Here is a 20,300-nt window from a genome sequence, read left to right as displayed (position 1 = left end):
AAGTTTTAATGCAGTATTACATGATCTCGTCTTTAAGGCTAAAGTTTAGATAGCTTGTCATGGAAAAATAAATTTCCAAAGATTTTGTCATCAATTTGGAAATTATTGTGGGATTGTGCTGAGTGGAATCTCGATTACATGCTCAGGAATGAAAACTATATTTAAAACGACTCGATGATGATAACTAAAGCCAGTGCAAATTTTTTTGTTTTCATTTGGTTTACTTCAACTTGGAGGAAGTAATATGTGCAACTGACAAGGTTAACTCATTTCCATCAATAGATTACATAGATGAAAATGAATGACAAATTTATAGACAACAGGAATCTTTATAAACAAATTCAAGTTTGAATTTTTGATTTACAATTTGAAAACAGTTCAACAGTGATTAATCAAAAATCAGCAATTTTCAAGAATAGACATTTGATCTGATCAGGATTATTATAGCTCCAAAAGATAGAAATGTGACTTTACTAATTTGGCAATAAATTAAGATAGTAATGCTTTTGCAAAATAAATTATTAACATGTTTTGATATGAAAACCCCACAATATTAAAGCTTATCCTAATATACAGCCTATAATCTAGAAACTGTTAAAAGTTATTCTATGTGCATCCTTAAACACTCAATTTTTCTTGCGGATTTGAAAATGGAAACACAATTTCTATTAATATAAACATTCTCAATAAAACACATTTTGCAGATAGCAAACCAATCCCAGGAAAAAAAAAATTCATTCAACTGAGTGAATAGAATTTTATTAACCTGTCTTTATAGATCAAATTACTCAAAAGTTTGTTGTGGATATTCTCAGCCCTTTACTTCTACATCTGGATATTGGAAATGTGCATAGATTTTAAATGCAAAACTTCACAAGAATGTTTTGCAAATTTTATTTTCTCTGTGAGCAACTGAGCCATATGACACATGCGATGAATAACATACTGTAGTACTTTCATTAGGAGTGCAGTGAAAAAGTAATACTAATAATATGGATATTTCTATGCATCAAACCTGGTTGGCAATATTATATATGAATAATTGTTTGCAAGAGTAACTTGCAATAAATCTCATGAATTTTCAATATTTTGTTTAGTGTTTCTGTTTTTTGCTTGATTCCCAAATACAGCAGCAAATTCATCTTGGCCCAAAAATCAACATTATAATGAAAATATGTATCTGTACTGTATCATTAAACTATATTTGCACCCTTCATTTGTTTAATCATGTTAAAAAGTAAGTAGTCTATTTTTGATACACAATAAGGCTGGGCATTTTGATGATAGTACATCACATTCTTTTTCAAAATATAAGGATTTATAAGGAAGATATTTGTATCATTTTGAGGGGAGAAAGATGCAGATTTATTCATGGCTTTTATGTTGTTCAGATGATGTGTAATCCCTCCAGTGTAATGAATTCATTCTCCCTCTTTGGCTCAATTAGGTGAAAGAACTCCATTAGGTTCAGTCTGATGCCTCTGTCAAATGAGTTACGAAATTGTCCATTCTTGTCATAAAGGTAACTGTATTTTTTCTGATTCACATGTTCATTTATTGTTAAGTTAAGTGCAGCCATATAGAACTGTAAATAATGACAAGTAAATAATTCATCAACAGTATTTAATATGCAAAAAAAACATACTAAAGTTTTGTTCTGAAATGAGAACTGTTCATAACTTGACCTGTTCATAGGAACTGCTGTAATGCAGGAAGATCTGACCTCAGTGACCCAGTGAGTGTGTCTGCTTAGCTTTCAGTTCTGTTTGGTTCAACCAAGCACCTGATAGTTGTTACTTGGCAAGCAGTGGATAAAGGAGGCATGTGGAATTGTCCAGTTCTCACCCAGCAGAAGATGGCTCAACTCCATTCCCATCCATCCCACTGGTCTCTAAAACATTCATTCTTATGTACAAAGACCTCATGAGTCCAGCATTTGTAACCTGGGGAGGTTAGCAACCTCTAACCACACGAGATCATTCAGATCAATGTAATTGAAACTTAGAACACAATAAAATGCAGCTTTTATTTAGTGCATTATTGATGACAGATAAAAAAATCTAGGGCTAAGTAACTCTTTCTAAATGGTTAAAGTAGAAATAGCATTTTAAACCCATCATATTATATAGCAGACACTATTTAAAACTAGCCTTGAGGCATACATCATTGAACGAGGTCATGAATGTAAGAAGTGAATTGGAGATAAACCTAAAGAACAGATTATACCTCTTAGAAATCCAGTTTGCCATTGAATTTGAGACCGTTAAGCTGAAAGAAAACACTAGATGGCAACAAAGTCAGCATAAAACAAAAGCCCCAAAATAATTAAACTTGTATAGACTGCAGTTCATATAATTATTAGATATAGAGCATAATCTGTTGTTGATCTCCCTGGAAACTCTTTCAAGAAGATGACACTCTGCTATAATATCATTTTAAATAAGGAAACAGTTAAAGGGAAAAGCACTAGTGACAGAAAAATTGTAATGTGAAAGATGAGAATATTACATACATATATGCAAGTCATTATTGCTGATGTGACTGCAATAACAGACAGGAATATGAAGCCGATTCCAATGAAAATGCTGCGACCCATCTCATTAAACCAGTTCCAAGCAAAGTAGACACCCATCAGACTATTAAGGCACATTGTTGCAAGGAAACCCAAAAAATAATTCCTGTGAAAGTAAACACAAAGTTTGTGAAGAATATTTAAAAAATGAAAGTTATAATTTTTTTCATGTCTGGATCTTATTGCTCACAGGCCACAGAGGTATTTTTTCTCTCAAACTTCTGGATCCAATTATAGAGCTGATATCTTGACCTCTAGAACCTCTAGTTATCCTTTTCTAATGCAGATACAATACTGACATCTTCCCAAAGTAGTGGAAAAATTATGTCTACAAGAGGCAGGACAAATCCAATTCTGTCAGTTGCCATCAAGGTAATTCCTTGATTGTCTTCCCATCAAGACAATGTAATCAAGCAGTACCTACTCACCAATATCCTGATCTTAAATTACTTCTTGGACCATTTGACTCCAAAGTTCATGAAAGCACTGGTGCAAACTGGAATTAGATGTAAATTCCAAAATTGACACCATGGTGGGATTGGACTGAGCTATCATCAAGGAAAACTTATTAAATTAGAGAAGCTAGGAACTGCTTTCTATTAGGTGGAATAGAAATACCACAAAGATGTTCCTGTTTATTGGGACCCAATCACCACTGACTCAGAACATTGTTCCTGGAGTATCTCAGGGTGATGTCACCTTACGATTGTAGAGCCTGAGCTCCCCACTACTGCCTGAGAGCCCTAGTTCTTCATGAATCTCACTCAGTCCCTCCATATACTATTAAAAAATTGAAAAAGTAATCTTATTACTAAACATCAAGAGGGATGTGTAAATTGTTTTCCCCTTGGGACCTACCCCTGTGACTGCAGGAGATGCTCCATTTGATCCGCACTTCCTCCCTTACCACCATTCGGGACCCCACACATTTCACCTGTAAATCTGCAGGGTTCATCAACTGCATCCCACTGTGGTCTCCTCTACATCGGACAGATTAGACACAGACTGGGAGACTTCTTTGTTGAGCACATCGGCTCTGTCCACCACAATAGTGTCGATCTCCCAGTGGCTACCCATTTCAATTCTTCATCCCATTCCCTTGCTGATATTTCTATCCATGTTCTCATGTACTGCCAGACTGAGACCATCTGTAAATTGAGGAACAACACCTCATCTTCTGACTGGGCACCCTCCAACCAGATGGCATTAATATTGACTTTTATGGCTTTCATTAAAACCACCCTCACCCCCTTGCTTCTCCGTTGTCTTTCCATTCCCTGTCTCATTTTGCAGAGACATGATATATTCCATCTAGTCCCTTATCACATCCAATTTACACCTTGATGGTCTGGATTTCTCCCCCATTGTTTAAATTCTGACACTTTTTTGATTTTTCCTTGAAGAAGGGCCCAGGCCCGAAACGTCGGCAATATATATTTGTCTCTTATAGATGCTGAATTGTCCAGATGGGTTCCTCCAGCATTTCAGTGTTTTCACTACAATCACAGCATCTACAGCCTATCATGTTTCTCTTTTAACTTTGGGGGGGTGGGGGGGGAACGGTGCAAAGGAGTAGAGAGTGATTGCCTGGATTGGTCATGTAATTTCTGTTCCTGAATGAGCATTATGATAGAAAAGGAAAGGGAGGGAAAGTAAAATAGCAACTGGGTTTAGAGGAGGGAATGGAAGAAGGTTAGGAAGAGAAACTTGTAATAGTAGTCTGCTTTGTATTCAGATCCAAGAGTAAAACATAAAATGAGTTATGAAATATTATAAGCTATGTTATAGCAAAAAAATATATAAATTATAGCATTGTAATTTTGAAATTAATGTCACTGTACCGGTTTCTGTAGCCTACATCGTTATAGATGTAAGGACAATAATGATCGAAGTACTCCACACAGCGATTAGTTACATGGCAGTGCTTCGACCGGAGAGGCTTCACTATGCGGCAAGTATGACAAAGCCTGCTCAGAGGATTTTTTCCCTGTTTCCATTCATCAAAATAAATAGCCTAATAAGAGAAATACTTGTGATTATACCAAAATTAGAGCAAATTGTTTATAGAAAACAGAAACAGGGACCCCCTACTGGTTGCGATTTTTATAAATGGCCTGGATGAAAAAATAGAGGGATGGGTCAGTAAGTTTGCAGATGATACGAAGGTGAATGTGTTGTGGATAGAGTTGAACGTTGCCATAGTTTACAACAGGATATAGACAGGTTGCAGAGTTTGGAGGAAAAGTGGCAGATGGAGTGCAATCTGGATTAGTGTGAGGTGATGCATTTTGGAAAGTCAAACTTGAAGGCAGAACACATGGTTTACGGTAGGATACTTAACAGTGAGGCAGATTTGGGGTCCAAATCCATAGCTCTCTCAAGGCTTCCATGCAGGTTGATGGGATAGTTAATTAGGCCAGTGGTATGTTGGGCTTCAGTAGTAAGGGGATTGAGTTCAGGAGTTATGAGGTAATGATGCTTCGAATCATGTGGCTTTATCTGCATGCGGTACAAGGATGCGATGTTGATTTTGTTGCTGCTGGTGCTTTTATAGTCACTGCTTTTGTCAAAATTTCTGGTGTTTTAGCTACAATATTGTGGTAATTAGTATTTGGAAACCTATATCAATAACCCTTTTTGAGAATGAAGTGGTAATTAAAGGAAAAGAAAGAGAAAAATGAAAAAAAAATGGCTTACGCTCAGTTACTAATCATATTGTAACTAATAATGTTGTAATTCAATGTAGAAAGATTTTACAAAACAATTTTGTTGTTAGTATTCATGTGATATTGTAATTTAAAGGTGTAATTTTAATTTTGCTAGTTGTTTATCTCACTACTATTGCCATGACATTCAGTGATATACGGGAATTACAATTTATAAGTAACATTAGTACAAAAAACATTACTAAGGATTCTGTGTGGTCTGGTATGGGAAGAGGCCCAATGGTGGGGGAGAGGGTGACACCATGAGTTACTGCACTGGGTGACCCAACCCTAGTGACGCCACTGCTTGGCACAATTTTGGCACAACCACTGAAATATCACTGCAAAGGCACTGCTGACGAGCAAAGTGAAAGACAGTACCACCTTCATACAAACAACAGCATTAACAAAGAGCAACTATAAAAACGTATGATTATTGGGGTTATACTTACAGATTATTTCTTGTTTCATCAAAGCAAAACAAAGTAGTGGAGTGATGTGACACGTTATGTAAAATATTTGAGATTTAAATAAACCTGTGGTAAATGAGTCTGAAAATTCTTGAACATGAGGGAGAGGTTCTTGAAATAGTGTATTCACAAGAAACATTTATATTACAGGATGGAGCTTTTTGTTTCTAGTATGATTCAATTAATTACAGTACTTTAGAAGATTTCTATGAAATGCCATGTCAGGAGGATTAATGGAAAATAATTAGCTGCAAGTTGCTACAGACGAAAAATAAAACATAAGTGATTACAACCATAGGATGAGGACTAAAGGAAAGCTGTTGTGATAGATAAGTAACAAAAATGTCACTGAAGCAGGTTTCCAGTGAAGGAGCAGCTCTATTTAACTTTTAATGAAGCATATCTCACAGTGAATAGTCCATGTCAGTCTTGAATTGGAAATTATATGTGATGTCAATTATTGTAAAATAATACAGGCTCAAGCAGGACTTTAATTATATTTCATGGCCTTTAGTAGAGTCAACATTGCATGCAAGCTATCAAATATATCAAGCATTTCATTCTTTAAAAATGTAGGTAATCAATCATTCAGTCTTTCCATTGCTAAATGCATTCAAGATTATCAACTATCTATTGATAGATACAGCTAACATTATCTAATATTTCAATGTAACTGAATGTATGGGAAATACAGAGTGGATGTTACTGTTGTAAGAATTTAGTTCCAGAAAGTGGGTGTACTTTCTCCTACTCTTCTTCATGTGAATTAGAAAGTGCTTTCAATTAACCACAAATTCTAGTGCTCATGGTAACTTAAATAGTTTTCTCTTTTACCCCAACCTATTCTGCCATGCTATGTTTAATTAGTTGGCTTTTCATATACCACAGAGGGTGAGCAAATTTAAATTCTTGGGAGTCACTATCTCGGAGAACCCAACACACTAATGGCATCGTGAGGAAAGCACATCACCGCCTCAGAAGTTTGCAGGGGTTCGGTGTGACATTGGAAACCCTGGCAAATTTCTACAGATGTGTGGAAGAAATTGTGCTGATAGGCCGTATAACCGTCTGGTATGGGAGCACCAATACCCCTGAGTGTAAAGCCCTGCAAAAGGTAGTGAAAGCTGCCCAAGACTTCATAGGCAAAATCCTCCTCACCATCGAGAACATCTACAGGGAACACTGCTGTCAAAGAGCAGCAGCAATCATCAAGGATACACATCACCCAGCACATGTTGTTTTATTGCTGTTGCATTAGAAAAGAGGTATAGGTGTCACAAGGCTCACACCACCAGGTTCAAGAACAACTGTTATCCCTCCACCATCATATTTCTGAACAACAAACTCAATCAGGAACTAATTTAAGGACTCTTACTTTTTCACTCTATTAATTATTTTTTCTCTCTGATGTGAGTCATTTTGTTTACTTCCTTCATTTATTTACATGTATACGTTGAGTACAGTTTTTTTTGCATTAACAATAAATGGTAAGTCTGCCTCACCAACAGGAAAAAGAATCTCAGGGTTGTATGTGATGTCATGTATGTACCTTGACAATAAATCTGAATCTGATCTAAATGCAATAACTAAACATGCTCCAAAGCCACACAGAATTATTAGTTCTTTGGTCAGGGAATTTTAAAAATTGTTCTGTGTTGCAGATTAGAGATTTCAAAACAAAATAATCTTTCTCATCCTTTAAGGCACTTACTTTTGGCTGACAGAGATGGGAACATATTTGGCTTTCAACGTTGATTGAGGAAGCAAGTATTGAGATTCAGTGAAAAGAAAAACTTCATTGTCCAACAAGTAAAGCTAGGTATTATACCTGTCTGAGAGCATGAATATATTCATCACAACCTCTTAGAAGAAAACCAGGATCCATCAAGGAAGCTTTTAGGAATAGATACCACATCAGAATATTGGAGATCAAGAAGGTGATATGGAACCCTATTAGTCTGTCCAACGAGACTGAGACAATCTGCAATAAAACATATAGCAACTCCAGATATCGGTGGCAGATTAATCAATTTGCTTTTATATATGTAACTTAATAATAATGTAACTTAGTAATACTACATTTCATTTTAGATAACTGAGAGACTTTGCATTTGATAGAACAATAAAGAAGCAATTTTATTTAAAAATACTACAAAATTCTGCAGTTCATTGTTTCCAATATGTATTAATTACAATATTGTAGGAAACTGACAGAGATATAACATGAATGGAAGTACATTTTCTTTAATTATAAAAGACCAATTCTTTGTAGGTAAGTTAAATATAAACACATTTGCTAATAAGACTCAGTTGGATCTTTAACTTTGTTAATAATATTTTATTGACAAATTGCAATCCACATGAAAGTAATAATATTAGCACAGGTTTCAGTACATGTTATTCAAATAAGGTTAAGGAAAAATATTTGGATTTGATTCCAAATGGGTATAAAATTAGGAGACACAAATTAATCATAATATTTTTGGTGAAACATCTGTATCACAGATGGTTTATCAAAGATAGAGATACATAAGCACAAAATGTCAGTTATGTATTTTTATCTTTGCTATATAAAGGACACTCTTTGTCCTGCCGAGTTTCTCTAGCATTGTGTTTTTACATCAACCACAGTGTCTCCAGACTTTTGTGTTTTACTTGATTTATTTCACCCATGTGACATGGTCCATGTTTGTCTTCCCTGTTCATGTTTTGTTTTTATGGTGAAGAGCCAAACTCTCTGAAGCACAGTTTGTCTAACTAGACCTATAATATTGGCGGTCAGCTATTTCCCTTCTTTTAATTTAGTGAGGGGTGGGGTAACAGTATGAATAATAATTGTTCACATACTACATATACAGTCAGCTTATATTTTCTATTCACTTAACTGGAAACACATTTCTATAATGCTCATGACTCTTCAATCTTAACACTCATCAAAAGTCCATCAGACATAAAATGGAATTGCAAATTTAATTAAAAAAATTTTAGACATACAGCACAGTAACAGGTTATTTTGGCCCATGAGTTCGTGCCGCTCAATTTACACCCAAATAACCTACTCCATTGGTATGTTTTTGAATGGTGGGAGGAAACTAGAGCCCCCTGGGAAACCCCATGCAGACACAGGGAGAACGTACTGTGGTGGATTATATTATATTTTATATTATATATAGATATGTTTTTAAAAGAGATAGATTGAAAAAGGCTTTTTCACACAATCTGGAGTAGAACAGCGGCAGGTAATAAATAGTGGCCAAAGTAACAATTGTAGAGAGGGTGAGAGGCAGAAAGTTAAAGGTGGAAGATCTCTGAGATGCATTTATTTCAATGCAAGGAGTGTGGTTAACAAGATGGATTAACTAATGGTGTGGATTGACACATGGCATTATGATGTGATAGCAATTAATGAGACATGGTTGAAGGAAGGTTGTGACTGGCAGCTAAATATTTCAGGATTTTGCCTTTAGACGTGACAGAATTGGCGGGTACGAGGGGAATGTGTGGTGTTGCTTGTCAGGGAAGATATTACGGCAGTGCTGAGGCAAGATAGACTGGAGGACTCATCACGCAAGGCTCTATGGGTTGAACTAAAAAATAAAGGTGAGGCTACAAATATAGGGGTATATTGTAGGCCGCCAAAAGAGGATAGGGAACTGGATGATCAAATGTGCAGGGAAATAACTGAGATGTGTAATAGAAATAGGGTTGTGATAGTTGGGAATTTCAATTTTCATAACATTGATTGGGAAACACAATCAATGAGAGGGCAGGATGGTTTAGTCTTTGTACAATGTGTGCAGGATTGCTTTTTACAGCAGTATGTTGAAGTGCCTACCAGAGGGGAGGCAGTGTTAGATTTATTGTTAGGGAATGGAATAGGGCAGGTGATGGAAGTGTGCATTGGTGAGAACTTTGGATCCATTGATCATGGGTCCATTAGCTTCATCTTAAATATGGAAAGGGATAGGTCAGGTACGAGGTTGAAGGTCTTGGAGTGGGGGAAGGCTAGATTTGAAGAAATGAGAAGGGATTTACAAAAAATTATATAGGTTGATCTTTTTTCTGGTAAGGATGTAGAGGAGATTTGGAGGATATTTAAAGAGGAGATATTGAGAGTACAGGATCTTTACGTGCCAGTCAGATCGAAAGGCAAGGCCAAAAGTTTAAGGGAACTGTGGTTTTCTGGAAAAATAAGGAAGTTGGTTCAGGATAAGAGGGGGGGATTTAATAAATTTAAGGAGCAAAAAATGGATAAGCTGTATGATTATTACATAGATTGCAGAAAAAACCTGAAGGAAATTAGAAAGGCAAAAAGGTATGAGGTGTCAATAGCTGATAAAGTAAAAGTAAATCCAAAGGGTTTTTACAGATACGTGAATCGTAAAAGGAGGGTTAAGAATAGAATAGGACCACTGGAAAATGAGAGCGGTGAACTGTATCAGATGGGAGATATATTAACCGACTTTTTCTCATCTGTGTTCACGAAGGAAAAGGACTTTGGACTATGTGAGATAAGAGAGGCAAATGGCTTAGTTATGGAAAAGATAGGGATTAGTAAAGAGAGGGTTTTGAAGCTTCTACGGTCAGTAAAAGTGGATAAGTCTCTTGCTCCTGATGGGATTTTCCCCAGGACGTTAAGGGAGGTCAGAGAGCAAATAGAGGAGGCACTGTCAGTGATTTTTCAACGATCACTGGAGAAGGGTGTGGTGGCGCGGGATTGGAAGGTTGCTAATGTAGTTCTGTTGTTTAAAAAAAGGCACGAGGTGTCGGCCAAGTAATTATAAGCCTGTACGCTTGACTTTGGCGGTAGGTATTTAATGGAAGGTATTCTTAGAGATGGTGTGTATGAATATCTAGATAAGCAGGGATTGATCAGAAGCACCCAGCATGGGTTTGTGAAGGGGAAAGTCATGTTTGACAAACCTTGTTGAGTTTTTCGAAGAAGTGACAAGAAGGGTGGATGAAGGTAGGGCAGTTGATGTAGTCTATCTGGATTTTAGCAAAGTGTTTGAAAAGGTTCCACATGAAAGGTTAGTAAGGAAGTTTCAGTCACTAGGGATTAATAGAGAAATAGTAAGATGGGTCCTGAGGTGGATGGGGGAGAGACATGAAAGTAATAATCAATTTCAAAAGGGTCATGGTGGATAACTGTCTGTCAGGATGGAAGCCTGTGTCGAGCGGAGTACCTCAAGGATCGGTGCTAGGTCCCCTGTTGTTCATAATTTATATTAATGATTTGGATGATGGGTGGTTAACTGGGTAAGTAAATACGCAGACGATACGAAAATAGGGGGAGTGGTGGATAGTGAGGAAGGTTTTCAGGGATTACAGAGGGATTTGGTTTGTCTGGAGAGTTGGGCTGAAAGCTGGCAGATGGAATTTAATGTAGAGAAGTGTGAGGTGCTTCATTTCAGTAGAAATAATTGAAATAGGACATATGTAGTAAAGGGGAGGACATTGGGGAATGCACAAGTACAAAGAGATCTTGGAGTTATGGTGCATCATTCCTTGAAGGTGGATTCTCATGTTGACAGAGTGATTAAGAAGACATTTGGTATGCTGGCCTTCATAAATCATAGCATAGAGCATAGGAGCTGGGAAGTGATGTTGCGACTGTTTAAGGCATTGGTGAGGCCAAGTTTGAAGTATTGTGTTCAGTTCTGGTCTCGAAATTATAGGAAGGATATAGATAAGGTGGAAAGGGTGCAGAGAAGATTTAAAAGGATGTTGCCTGGCTTAAAATACCTAGAGTACAGAGAAAGACTGAAGAGGTTAGGACTTTATTCCTTTGAACGTAGACAGTTGAGAGGGGATTTGATAGAGGTGTTTAAAATTATGAAGGGAATAGATAGACTAGATGCAAGTAGATGCAAGTAGGGGAGGTTGAAACAAGAGGACACAAGTTGAGGGTAAGGGGGCAACATTTTAGGAGAAACATTAAAGAATGCTTCTTCACTCAGAGAGTGGTGGCTGAATGGAATAATCTTCCGGAGGAAATAGTTGAGGCAGAGTCAATTCTTTCATTTAAGAGGAGGCTGGATATATACATGGATAAGAGAGGGGTAGAGGGTTATGGGCGGAGAATAGGTGGGGGGAGCTAACGGAGTGGTTTGAGTAAACTGGCATGGATTTTAGGGCCAAGATGGCCTGTTTCCATGCCATAAACTGTTATATCATTATACGGTAGGGATTTAGTGTAGGCCACTTAACACACAAAACACTTCACAAAACAGATCTCATTTAAAATGCCAGAGCTTTGCTCAAGCCAGACAGTCCAGGCGCCGAGTGCTTTTGTAAAAACTGTGAAGAATGTCTTTAGAGACTTCACAAGTAGGTGTTCATTGGACTGATGCTGTGGAGTAATGAATTATTGTTTTGAAAGCAAGAGATGAACAGGCTCAGAAGATTAGGTCTGGAGCCTTGGGGATTTCATGTGGTTTTGCAAGCAGAGAGAGAGAAAAATGTGATTCTTTGGAGAGAGAGAGAGAATTCAGTTTCTGCAGTGGCTTTTAGAGGCTCCAACAACAAGCTGGCAGGTTGTTTAAACCCGATTTTGAAGACCGGTTGTGAGTTCTGAGTTCAGCCTGTTGAAAACACACCTGAAATAAGGGAAATAAGAGGAACTCAGTGGTGACGAAGAAGAGGTCATCATTTGAAAAACCATAATGATGCAAGCTTCTTCGGCAAGACGTTGAAGTGGCTGATTGGAGGGAATCAGTTTGTACGTGTCCAATGATCAACAAATCTCTCTCTGAAACCAACAAGAACCTTCCTGAGCGGTAACTGATTACCTTTAAGCACCAGAGCTTGGTGAAAATTCATAAATGTTAAATTCTTTGCACAGTATAAGAATTGCCTGATACCGGTGAATTTGGAGGAGTGAGAAGTGAGATTGGACTGTGAATCAAGGAACTTTTCTGAACTTATTCACATTACATACACTTGTGTTTAGAATTAGAAGGGGGTCAAGTTAAAGTTTGATCTTGTTTTTATGTTTGGTTAAGTTAAAGTTTGATCTTGTTTTTATGTTTAAAGAAAATTAAAAGTAATTTTTGTTTAAGTAACCATTTTTTTTGGTGAATTTATATTGCTGCTGGGTTTTGGGGTCCTCTGGGCCTGTAACAGTACAAACTCCTTACAAACAGTGTGGGATTCAAGGCCTGGTCCCGATCACTAGCGCTGTAAAGGGGTTATGCTAACTGCTACACCAAACCTTCTGCCCCCTTCCACAAAAGTTTTACAATCAACATCATAATAAAATTCAGCAAGCCCGTCAAAAAAGCTGCCCAAACATTTGAACCAGCAGCATGGTAATCATTCTGAAGGTGTGCCATTATCAATCAAGATTAAATAATTGGAAACTGACTTCATGGGACAATTTTGGAACATCATTATTCAGTGATTTAAAATGAACAATTGGCTGCAATGGCAATGTGACATTGACCTGAATAGAACAGTGCTGTTACTGCAATATTTTGAACAATTGTGTGAGGACAGTTCAAGGTTTGAAAATGGAACAAAAAACTCATGCAAGGCTGTTTCACAAAATTATCAAATGGATCTGACTCGTACTCCAAAAAGAAAGCAGTTTCCAGTGATCTTGTGGGAAAGCAAAAGTTTCACGTCAAAATATTTGATCTTGAAATTGATTATCACTGACTGCTGATTGTAAGATGTGAAAGATTTGTTTTGGAGTTTGTTTGAATACAACTTGTTGGACATTGCCGGCATTTAGAACTGTGGCTCTGAACTTGCTGCAGTTCACCTCAATAATTGGAAAAGAGCTTTCCCGATGAACTCAACATTTTTTTCCATAGGAAAATGCAGACAAATCTACAAATTCACTTTTAGTTTAATGAAAAGTGATCTTTAGTTACCATTCCCTAAAGACTACATCATTCTTAAACTTTCCTGACCTTGCCATTTGCAAAAGAAAATACAATTTTGAAGACAGCAAGGATAAAAAAAATTACAGTGGAACTACGATTTAACGTGAACCTAGATATAATGCGATCCTCTTTCTGGAATTGAAATTGTTTTCAGATCAAAATGGAATGCACTGTTAGAAGATTAAAATCTTTTTCAGTGAAAGATAAGCTTCATGCACTTAACCCAATCAAGAATAAAAGTCAAACCCATGTTGCACGTGACCTTGGCATAACTGAATCAACACTTTGTGGCTGGAAATCTCAAGAAGTTATGTGTGTCGCTTTGGAAAGTGATGAAGAGGCGGGACTAAAAGCAAAACTCATGAAGACAGCCAAATATGTCAGCCTTGATGACTCCCTGTATGAGTGGTTCATTCAAGCACGCTCTGAATGCCTTCCAATTTCTGGGGCTATTCTCAAAGCTCAAGCTGAGAAGTTTGACCAGCTAATCAATGGAGAAACCTCACAGTTCAAAGCTAGCAATGGATGGCTAGACCGGTTTAAATGCTGTCACAGGATTTCTCAAGTGTTAGTATTTGGAGAAATTTGCTCAGCCGACAGTGCCCCTGCCAGAGAATATCTGGCAGAACTAAAAACTCTCTTGGCTACATTGAAGAACAGGTGTACAACTGTCTCTGCTACAGGATGATCCCAGACAACATGTTGCAATCCAGGCAACATTTTCGTAAACCTTCTTTGCATTCTCTCAACCTTATGTATATCCTTCCTCTAATTTCAAGACCAGAAATGCACATAATAATCCAAACTTAGCCTCACCAATGCCGTAAATAGTTTCAACATCACCCCCCAGCTCCTATATTTTATGCCTTGATTTATAAGGCCAGCATACCAAAAGGCTTCTTCACCACCCTATCTACATGGGAATCCACCTTCAAGGAATGCTGAACTGTTATTCCAAGATCCCTCTGTTCTTCTGCATTCCTCAGTGCCCTCCCCTTAACGGCACACATCCTATTTTGGTTATTCCTCCCAAAATCTACATTAAACTCCATCTGCCACCTTTTTAGCCCACCTTTCCAAACAGTCCAAATCTTTCTGTAGTCCATAAAAACTCTCCTCACTATCCACAACTCCCCCTATCTTTGTATCATCCACATATTTACTCACCTAATTTACCACCCCGTCATCCAAATCATTAATATAAATGACGAACAACCAAGGACCCAACACTGAACCCTGAGGCACACCGCTCATCACCGGCCTCCATCCTGACAGACAGTTGTTCACCAAGATTCTCTGATGCCTATCATCCAGCCACCATTGAACCCACCTGACTATCTCTATATTAATCCCTAGAGACTGAACCTTCCTCACTAACCTTTCATGTAAAACCTTATTGAAAGCCTTACTAAAATCCAATTAGACCACATCAACTGCTCTACCTTCATCAACTTTTCTGGCCACCTCTTCAAAAAATTCAACGAGATTTGTTAAACACGACTTTACCCTCACAAACCGATGTTGGATGTCTCTGATCAATCCCTGCCTTTCCAAAGGATTGGTTTTACATAACATTTATCCCTGCTTCTTGCGCTCATTTGCATAAGCAAAAGCTAGAACCCAAAGCTCTTCTTTTGCTTGACAACTGTCCCATCCACCCACCAGATGCCAACCTATTAAGCCGCAATGGAAAGCTCTGAGTTGCTTACCTCCCAAAGAACACTGCATCTAAGACCCTGCCCCTAGATCCAGAGGATCATCTCTGTGTTCAAGCAGAATTACAGGTGTGAATTAATTCATAAAATTGTAGATGAATCAACAATGCTGGAATACTATTTGAAAAGCACGAACGTTAAAGAAGTTTGCCACTTAGGTGGGAAGGGCTGGACAGCAGTCAGCTCTCGTGTTTGGAAAACACTGGGTCCAGCCTTTTTATCACGAAAATCCACCAAGGAAAACAAAGATGAAGATGAGCAAGAATTCTACGGCTTCAGAGGTGAAGAGGTGGGTGAAGCGCAGAGGCTGTTTCAAATTAGCAAAGAAAATTTTCATCAGTGGTACTCTACCGATGACGAATGCCTGACATATGAGCATCTGACAGATATCGAGATTGTCCGTAGTGTTACTAGAACCACAGGAGGATGAAAATGAGGAGCCTCCTGAAAGAATCTGAAGCCATTGAGCACCTTGAGGCTAGCCTATGTTGGCTGGAGACCCGGGATGTGGGCCACATAAATATCCTCTAGCTTAGAAACATTTTGATTTTGCTCGCAGCCGCCAGCGACCTGCTGCATTCAGACAATGAACACTCGATCGCTTCTTTAAGAAATAAAATGGTGATTGTAAGAAATAAAAAATATGATTGCAAATACAGGTATTGCAGGTGTTTTTTTTTTGAAAACACTGCTTCTCGTGACCCTGATTTAGTATGACACCGCTTTTTTCGCGATCTGATTTTTTTTGGACCTAAACCATCACATTATAATTGTATCCACTATATATCAGAGGGATCTGAAGGCTTTTGCTCGGATAGCAGTTAAATTAGAAGTGATACAACAAATTGATTTTGGAATTTTGTACAAGAATTTTCATCTTTCAAAGTTTTGGAGCAGTGTTTATTTTCAAGGCCAATGCACATTCTAATTAGATTTATTATCCACATTTTTTTCAAATTTTTGGTTACATAGGTATGTATTAGCAGCAATTAAAACATAGCTGTAGTAAGTATTTGAAAGGGAGATCAATGGTATAAGCACATTTTACACTTCAGGAATGATTAAAAAAATTACCAAATATTATGTGTCTTTAACTATGTAATTATAAGTGGAAATTAAGACATGACTAAAGCTATTAAAATAGCCTTATAGCAGTTTACAATGCTGTTTATATGAAGCAAAATGGGTATCTAAAAGAAAGGTTGCACATTTTAATTTATGCAGGCCACCTGCTTTATTCAAGCAACAGAATTAAGCAGCTAATTTGATCATTACCTGTTATTATTTATTTCTTAATGCATCATGTAAAACATAACATGATGCTTTTTTCTGGTGCAGTGCAGTCCAGTCACAGATTGGGAGGTGGATTCGGATTCGCTCAGCACCTCCTCTCCATTCGCAACCACAGTGACCTCCCAGAAGCCAACCATTTCAATTGTGAGTCACATCTGTCAAATGTCACAGTCCCAGACTCACATGTCTGTCCATGGCTTTATGTACTATCCCACCAAGACCACCCGCAAATTGGAGGAACAGCTTATTTTAAGTCTGGGCACTCTCTATCCTGAGGGCATTAATTTTGACTTTACTGCTTTCAACTAAACCTGCCCACTTTCACTTTCCCCTCTGTTATAGGCCCAGAGGATCCCAAAACCCAGCAGCAATAGAAATTCACCAAGACAAATGGGTACTTAACAAAAGTTGCTTTTAATTGTCTTTAAACATGAAAACAGGATCTAACTTTAACTTATTACAATTAACTTAACTTAACCAAACTTAACCCCCTTCTAATTCGAAGAGGACGTGTATGTAACATGTGTGTAAGTTCAGAAAAGTTCTTACACCATCCCTAACCCCTAAAAATAGAAAAAAAGATAGATTAAAAAGAAAAGAACATATTCATCATAATAATTATAACCTCATTAATAATACCATAATATATTTCTTGATGAAAGTACCATATTTTCGGGAGGAGGGGGACGATTGGATTAGAAGGTCTGGATTAGTCTATATTCATAAATCTCATATAAAGGCTCCCATATTTGACAAAATTTATCATAATAAACTCTCATATTATAAGTAATTTTTTTCTAATGGGAGACAATATTTTAAACCATTCTTCTAATTTAACATTATTTTCCAATTTCCACATTTCCACATTTTCTTGCTATTGCCAGACTCAAAAATCTATTTTCATATTTATCTAATTCTAACTTAATATCTTCATCATATATATTACCCAACAAAAATAATTCTTGGATCTAGTTTAAACTTCTCTTTTAATATTTTCTCTAAGATAAATAATTCTTTCCAAAAATCTTTCACCTTTTCACACATCCATACTGAATGCAAAAAAACAACCTCTTTTTTACATCTAAAACATTGAGCAGAAAAATTAAAAAATTTATTCAACTTATAGGGTGTTTAATACATTTGATGTAAAAAATTATATTGAACCATTTGATATCTACCATTGATTGTATTAGTTACACTATCGCTACACAGTTTCATCCATATTTCTTCTTGAATTTGTATATTTAAATCCTGTTCCCACTTCAGTTTAGTTTTATACAAATCTTTCTTTTCCTTTATTTCTTGTAATTTATTATACATAGTAGTTATAAATCTTCGAATAATAAGGATATCTGTTACAACATATTCAAATTGACTATACTCTGGAAGTTTCAAATTCATTCCTATTTTTTCCTTCAAATATAATCGTAATTGATAATATGCAAATATTGTATTTTGTAATATCCCATATTTCTCCTTTAATTGATCAAATGTCATAAAAAATGAACCTCTGAAACCATCACGTATTTTCTGTATACCTTTTTCATACCAATTGTCAAATAAAGAATTATTCATTGTAAACGGAAGAAGTTGATTTTGTTTTAAAGTCAATTGAGCCAACTGATAATTCCTTATACCTCTTTCCACATGTGTCCCGCTCCATATTCGAAACATATGTTTTAAAATTGGTATTTCTTTTCTATCTTTAAAAATTTCATAGTTCCATTTATACAATATTCGATCTGGATTTTCTTCACCTATATTATTCATCTCAATATCTACCCAAGATACTTTTTCTTCCCTTTGATATCAAGAAGACAAAAATCTCAATTGAGCTGCCTTATAATACTTTTAAAATTTGGTAATTGTTACGAGCCCAGAGGACCCCAAAACCCAGCAGCAACAGATATTTACCAAGAAAAATGGTTACTTAAACAAAAGTTGTTTTTAATGATCTTTAAACATGAAAGTAGGATAAAACTCTAACTTATTACTATTAACTTAACCAACCTAACTTAACACCCTTCTAATTCTAAGCGCACATGTATGTAATATGTGTTTAAGTTTAAAAAAAGTTCTTTAATTTACAGTCCAATCTCACTTCTCATTCCTCCAAGTTCACTGGTTGCAGGCAATTCTTATACTGTGCACAGAATTTAACATTTATGAAGTTCACCACACTTTGGTGCTTGAAAGATAAATGGTTACCACTCAGGGAAGTACTTGTCGGTTTTCAGAGAGAGAGTTGTTCTTGGTCACAAACTGATCCCTTTTAGTCAGCCACGTCAATGTCTTGCTGAAGAAACTTCCCTTATTTCAGTCCTCTCCTCTTGCATGAACAAGGACTTTGACCAGGCACAACCCCATCTGCAAAATGGGGTTTTTCCACAAGCTTATCCTGTCCCAGTCCCAGCTGCTGCTGCTGAACTGTAGAACTCAATTCTCTCTCTCTCTCAGAGAAAACCACATGACCCTCTTAAAACAGCCAACTGCACTCAGATCGACTGTGGCTCCGTACCTAATCTTCTGAGATCATTCATCTGTTGCTTTCCAAACCAATAATCAATTACTCCACAGCATGTCTAATTAACACCTACTTGTGAAGTCCTTATAGGGATTCTTCAAAGTTTTTGCAAAGGCACCCAGAGCCTTGACTGTCTGGCTTGAGCAGAGCTCTGGCATTTTAAATGAGATCGGTTTTGAAGTGTTTGTATCTGTGTGTAACCTACACTAAAAAAAATCTGCCACAATTTATCTCCTTTTAAAACATATCTATGTACAATATAAAATATAACATAATCCGTCACACCTCCCCCTTTCCTATCTGTCCATTTCTTTCACCCACCCAGCCATCCCTCCTCTCCATCATTGCTGCAGTCCCCTCCCTCCTTTCTCTACCTATCATCTCCTGCCTCTGCCACCCTCTACTCTTGTTTGGACGCTTGCCAGGATTTTGTCATACTTTGATGAATGGCTCAAGCCCAAAATGTTGGTTATGTATCTTTACCTTTGCTATCTTTGTTTGACCTGCTGAGCTTCTCCAGCACTTTGTTTTTTTACCAATAGTCATTGATGATCACACCAGAGCAGCTATTTATATATCCATTTTAAAATATGGGAGATAATGGAATAGGAAATTATCTATTCATCATAGTTATAAGCAATACATATGCCTGAATTTTTTTTGTTTGTAGTGACTGTGAAACTGGAACTAGTTATCATATGAAACTATAGCAATGAGTGGTATCTGCGCATGTTAAATTAAATAAGGAAATACTGTCAGTGACACTGTTCAATTACAATGTGTATTACAGTTATTGCAAATATAGTCACCATAGAATCACTCATTTCTGTGAATAGGTTTTTTTATGCATTATTGTTTGGCAAAGACTAATGAAAACTGATTTTATCAGGGATAATGGTTTTAAGTGGGATTCTCAATCATTGTTACTTCTAGCTCTGAAAAGCTAATTTTACAAGTACGGCATTTCATTTCTCAAAATGGAATTTTAAATGCAACATTTTAAAATAGTAAGAAATTTGTTTATGATACTTCAGCTTTTTCAACTGATGTAAATGCCCTTTTCTACAATAAGAAAAATGGCTCAAATTTAAGCCATAATCCTTGCTTTCTACCTCGAGTTCTACTGTCTATG

At 36.8% G+C, this 20,300-nt stretch overlaps 1 protein-coding gene across 1 annotated transcript in view; it reads right to left on the bottom strand.

Annotated features, from left to right (window-relative positions):
- Nucleotides 1-1,296: 1,296 nt before the first annotated feature.
- Nucleotides 1,297-20,300, bottom strand: part of LOC138756714 (uncharacterized) — a 75,715-nt gene continuing 56,711 nt past the window's right edge. The window contains exons 7-10 of the mRNA XM_069923104.1: nucleotides 7,576-7,728; nucleotides 4,414-4,586; nucleotides 2,513-2,678; nucleotides 1,297-1,585 (exon numbers count right to left, since the gene is read on the bottom strand). Coding sequence (XP_069779205.1) covers nucleotides 1,388-1,585; nucleotides 2,513-2,678; nucleotides 4,414-4,586; nucleotides 7,576-7,728 — 690 coding nt within the window. The 3' untranslated portion in view covers nucleotides 1,297-1,387. The remainder of the gene's footprint in view (nucleotides 1,586-2,512; nucleotides 2,679-4,413; nucleotides 4,587-7,575; nucleotides 7,729-20,300) is intronic.

This window comes from Narcine bancroftii, chromosome 3 (assembly GCF_036971445.1).
Source record: "Narcine bancroftii isolate sNarBan1 chromosome 3, sNarBan1.hap1, whole genome shotgun sequence".
In the NCBI taxonomy this organism is placed as follows: Eukaryota; Metazoa; Chordata; class Chondrichthyes; order Torpediniformes; family Narcinidae; genus Narcine; species Narcine bancroftii.
The sequence above is the reverse complement of the archived record's forward strand: the minus strand, read 5'-3'. Positions and strand labels throughout refer to the sequence as shown.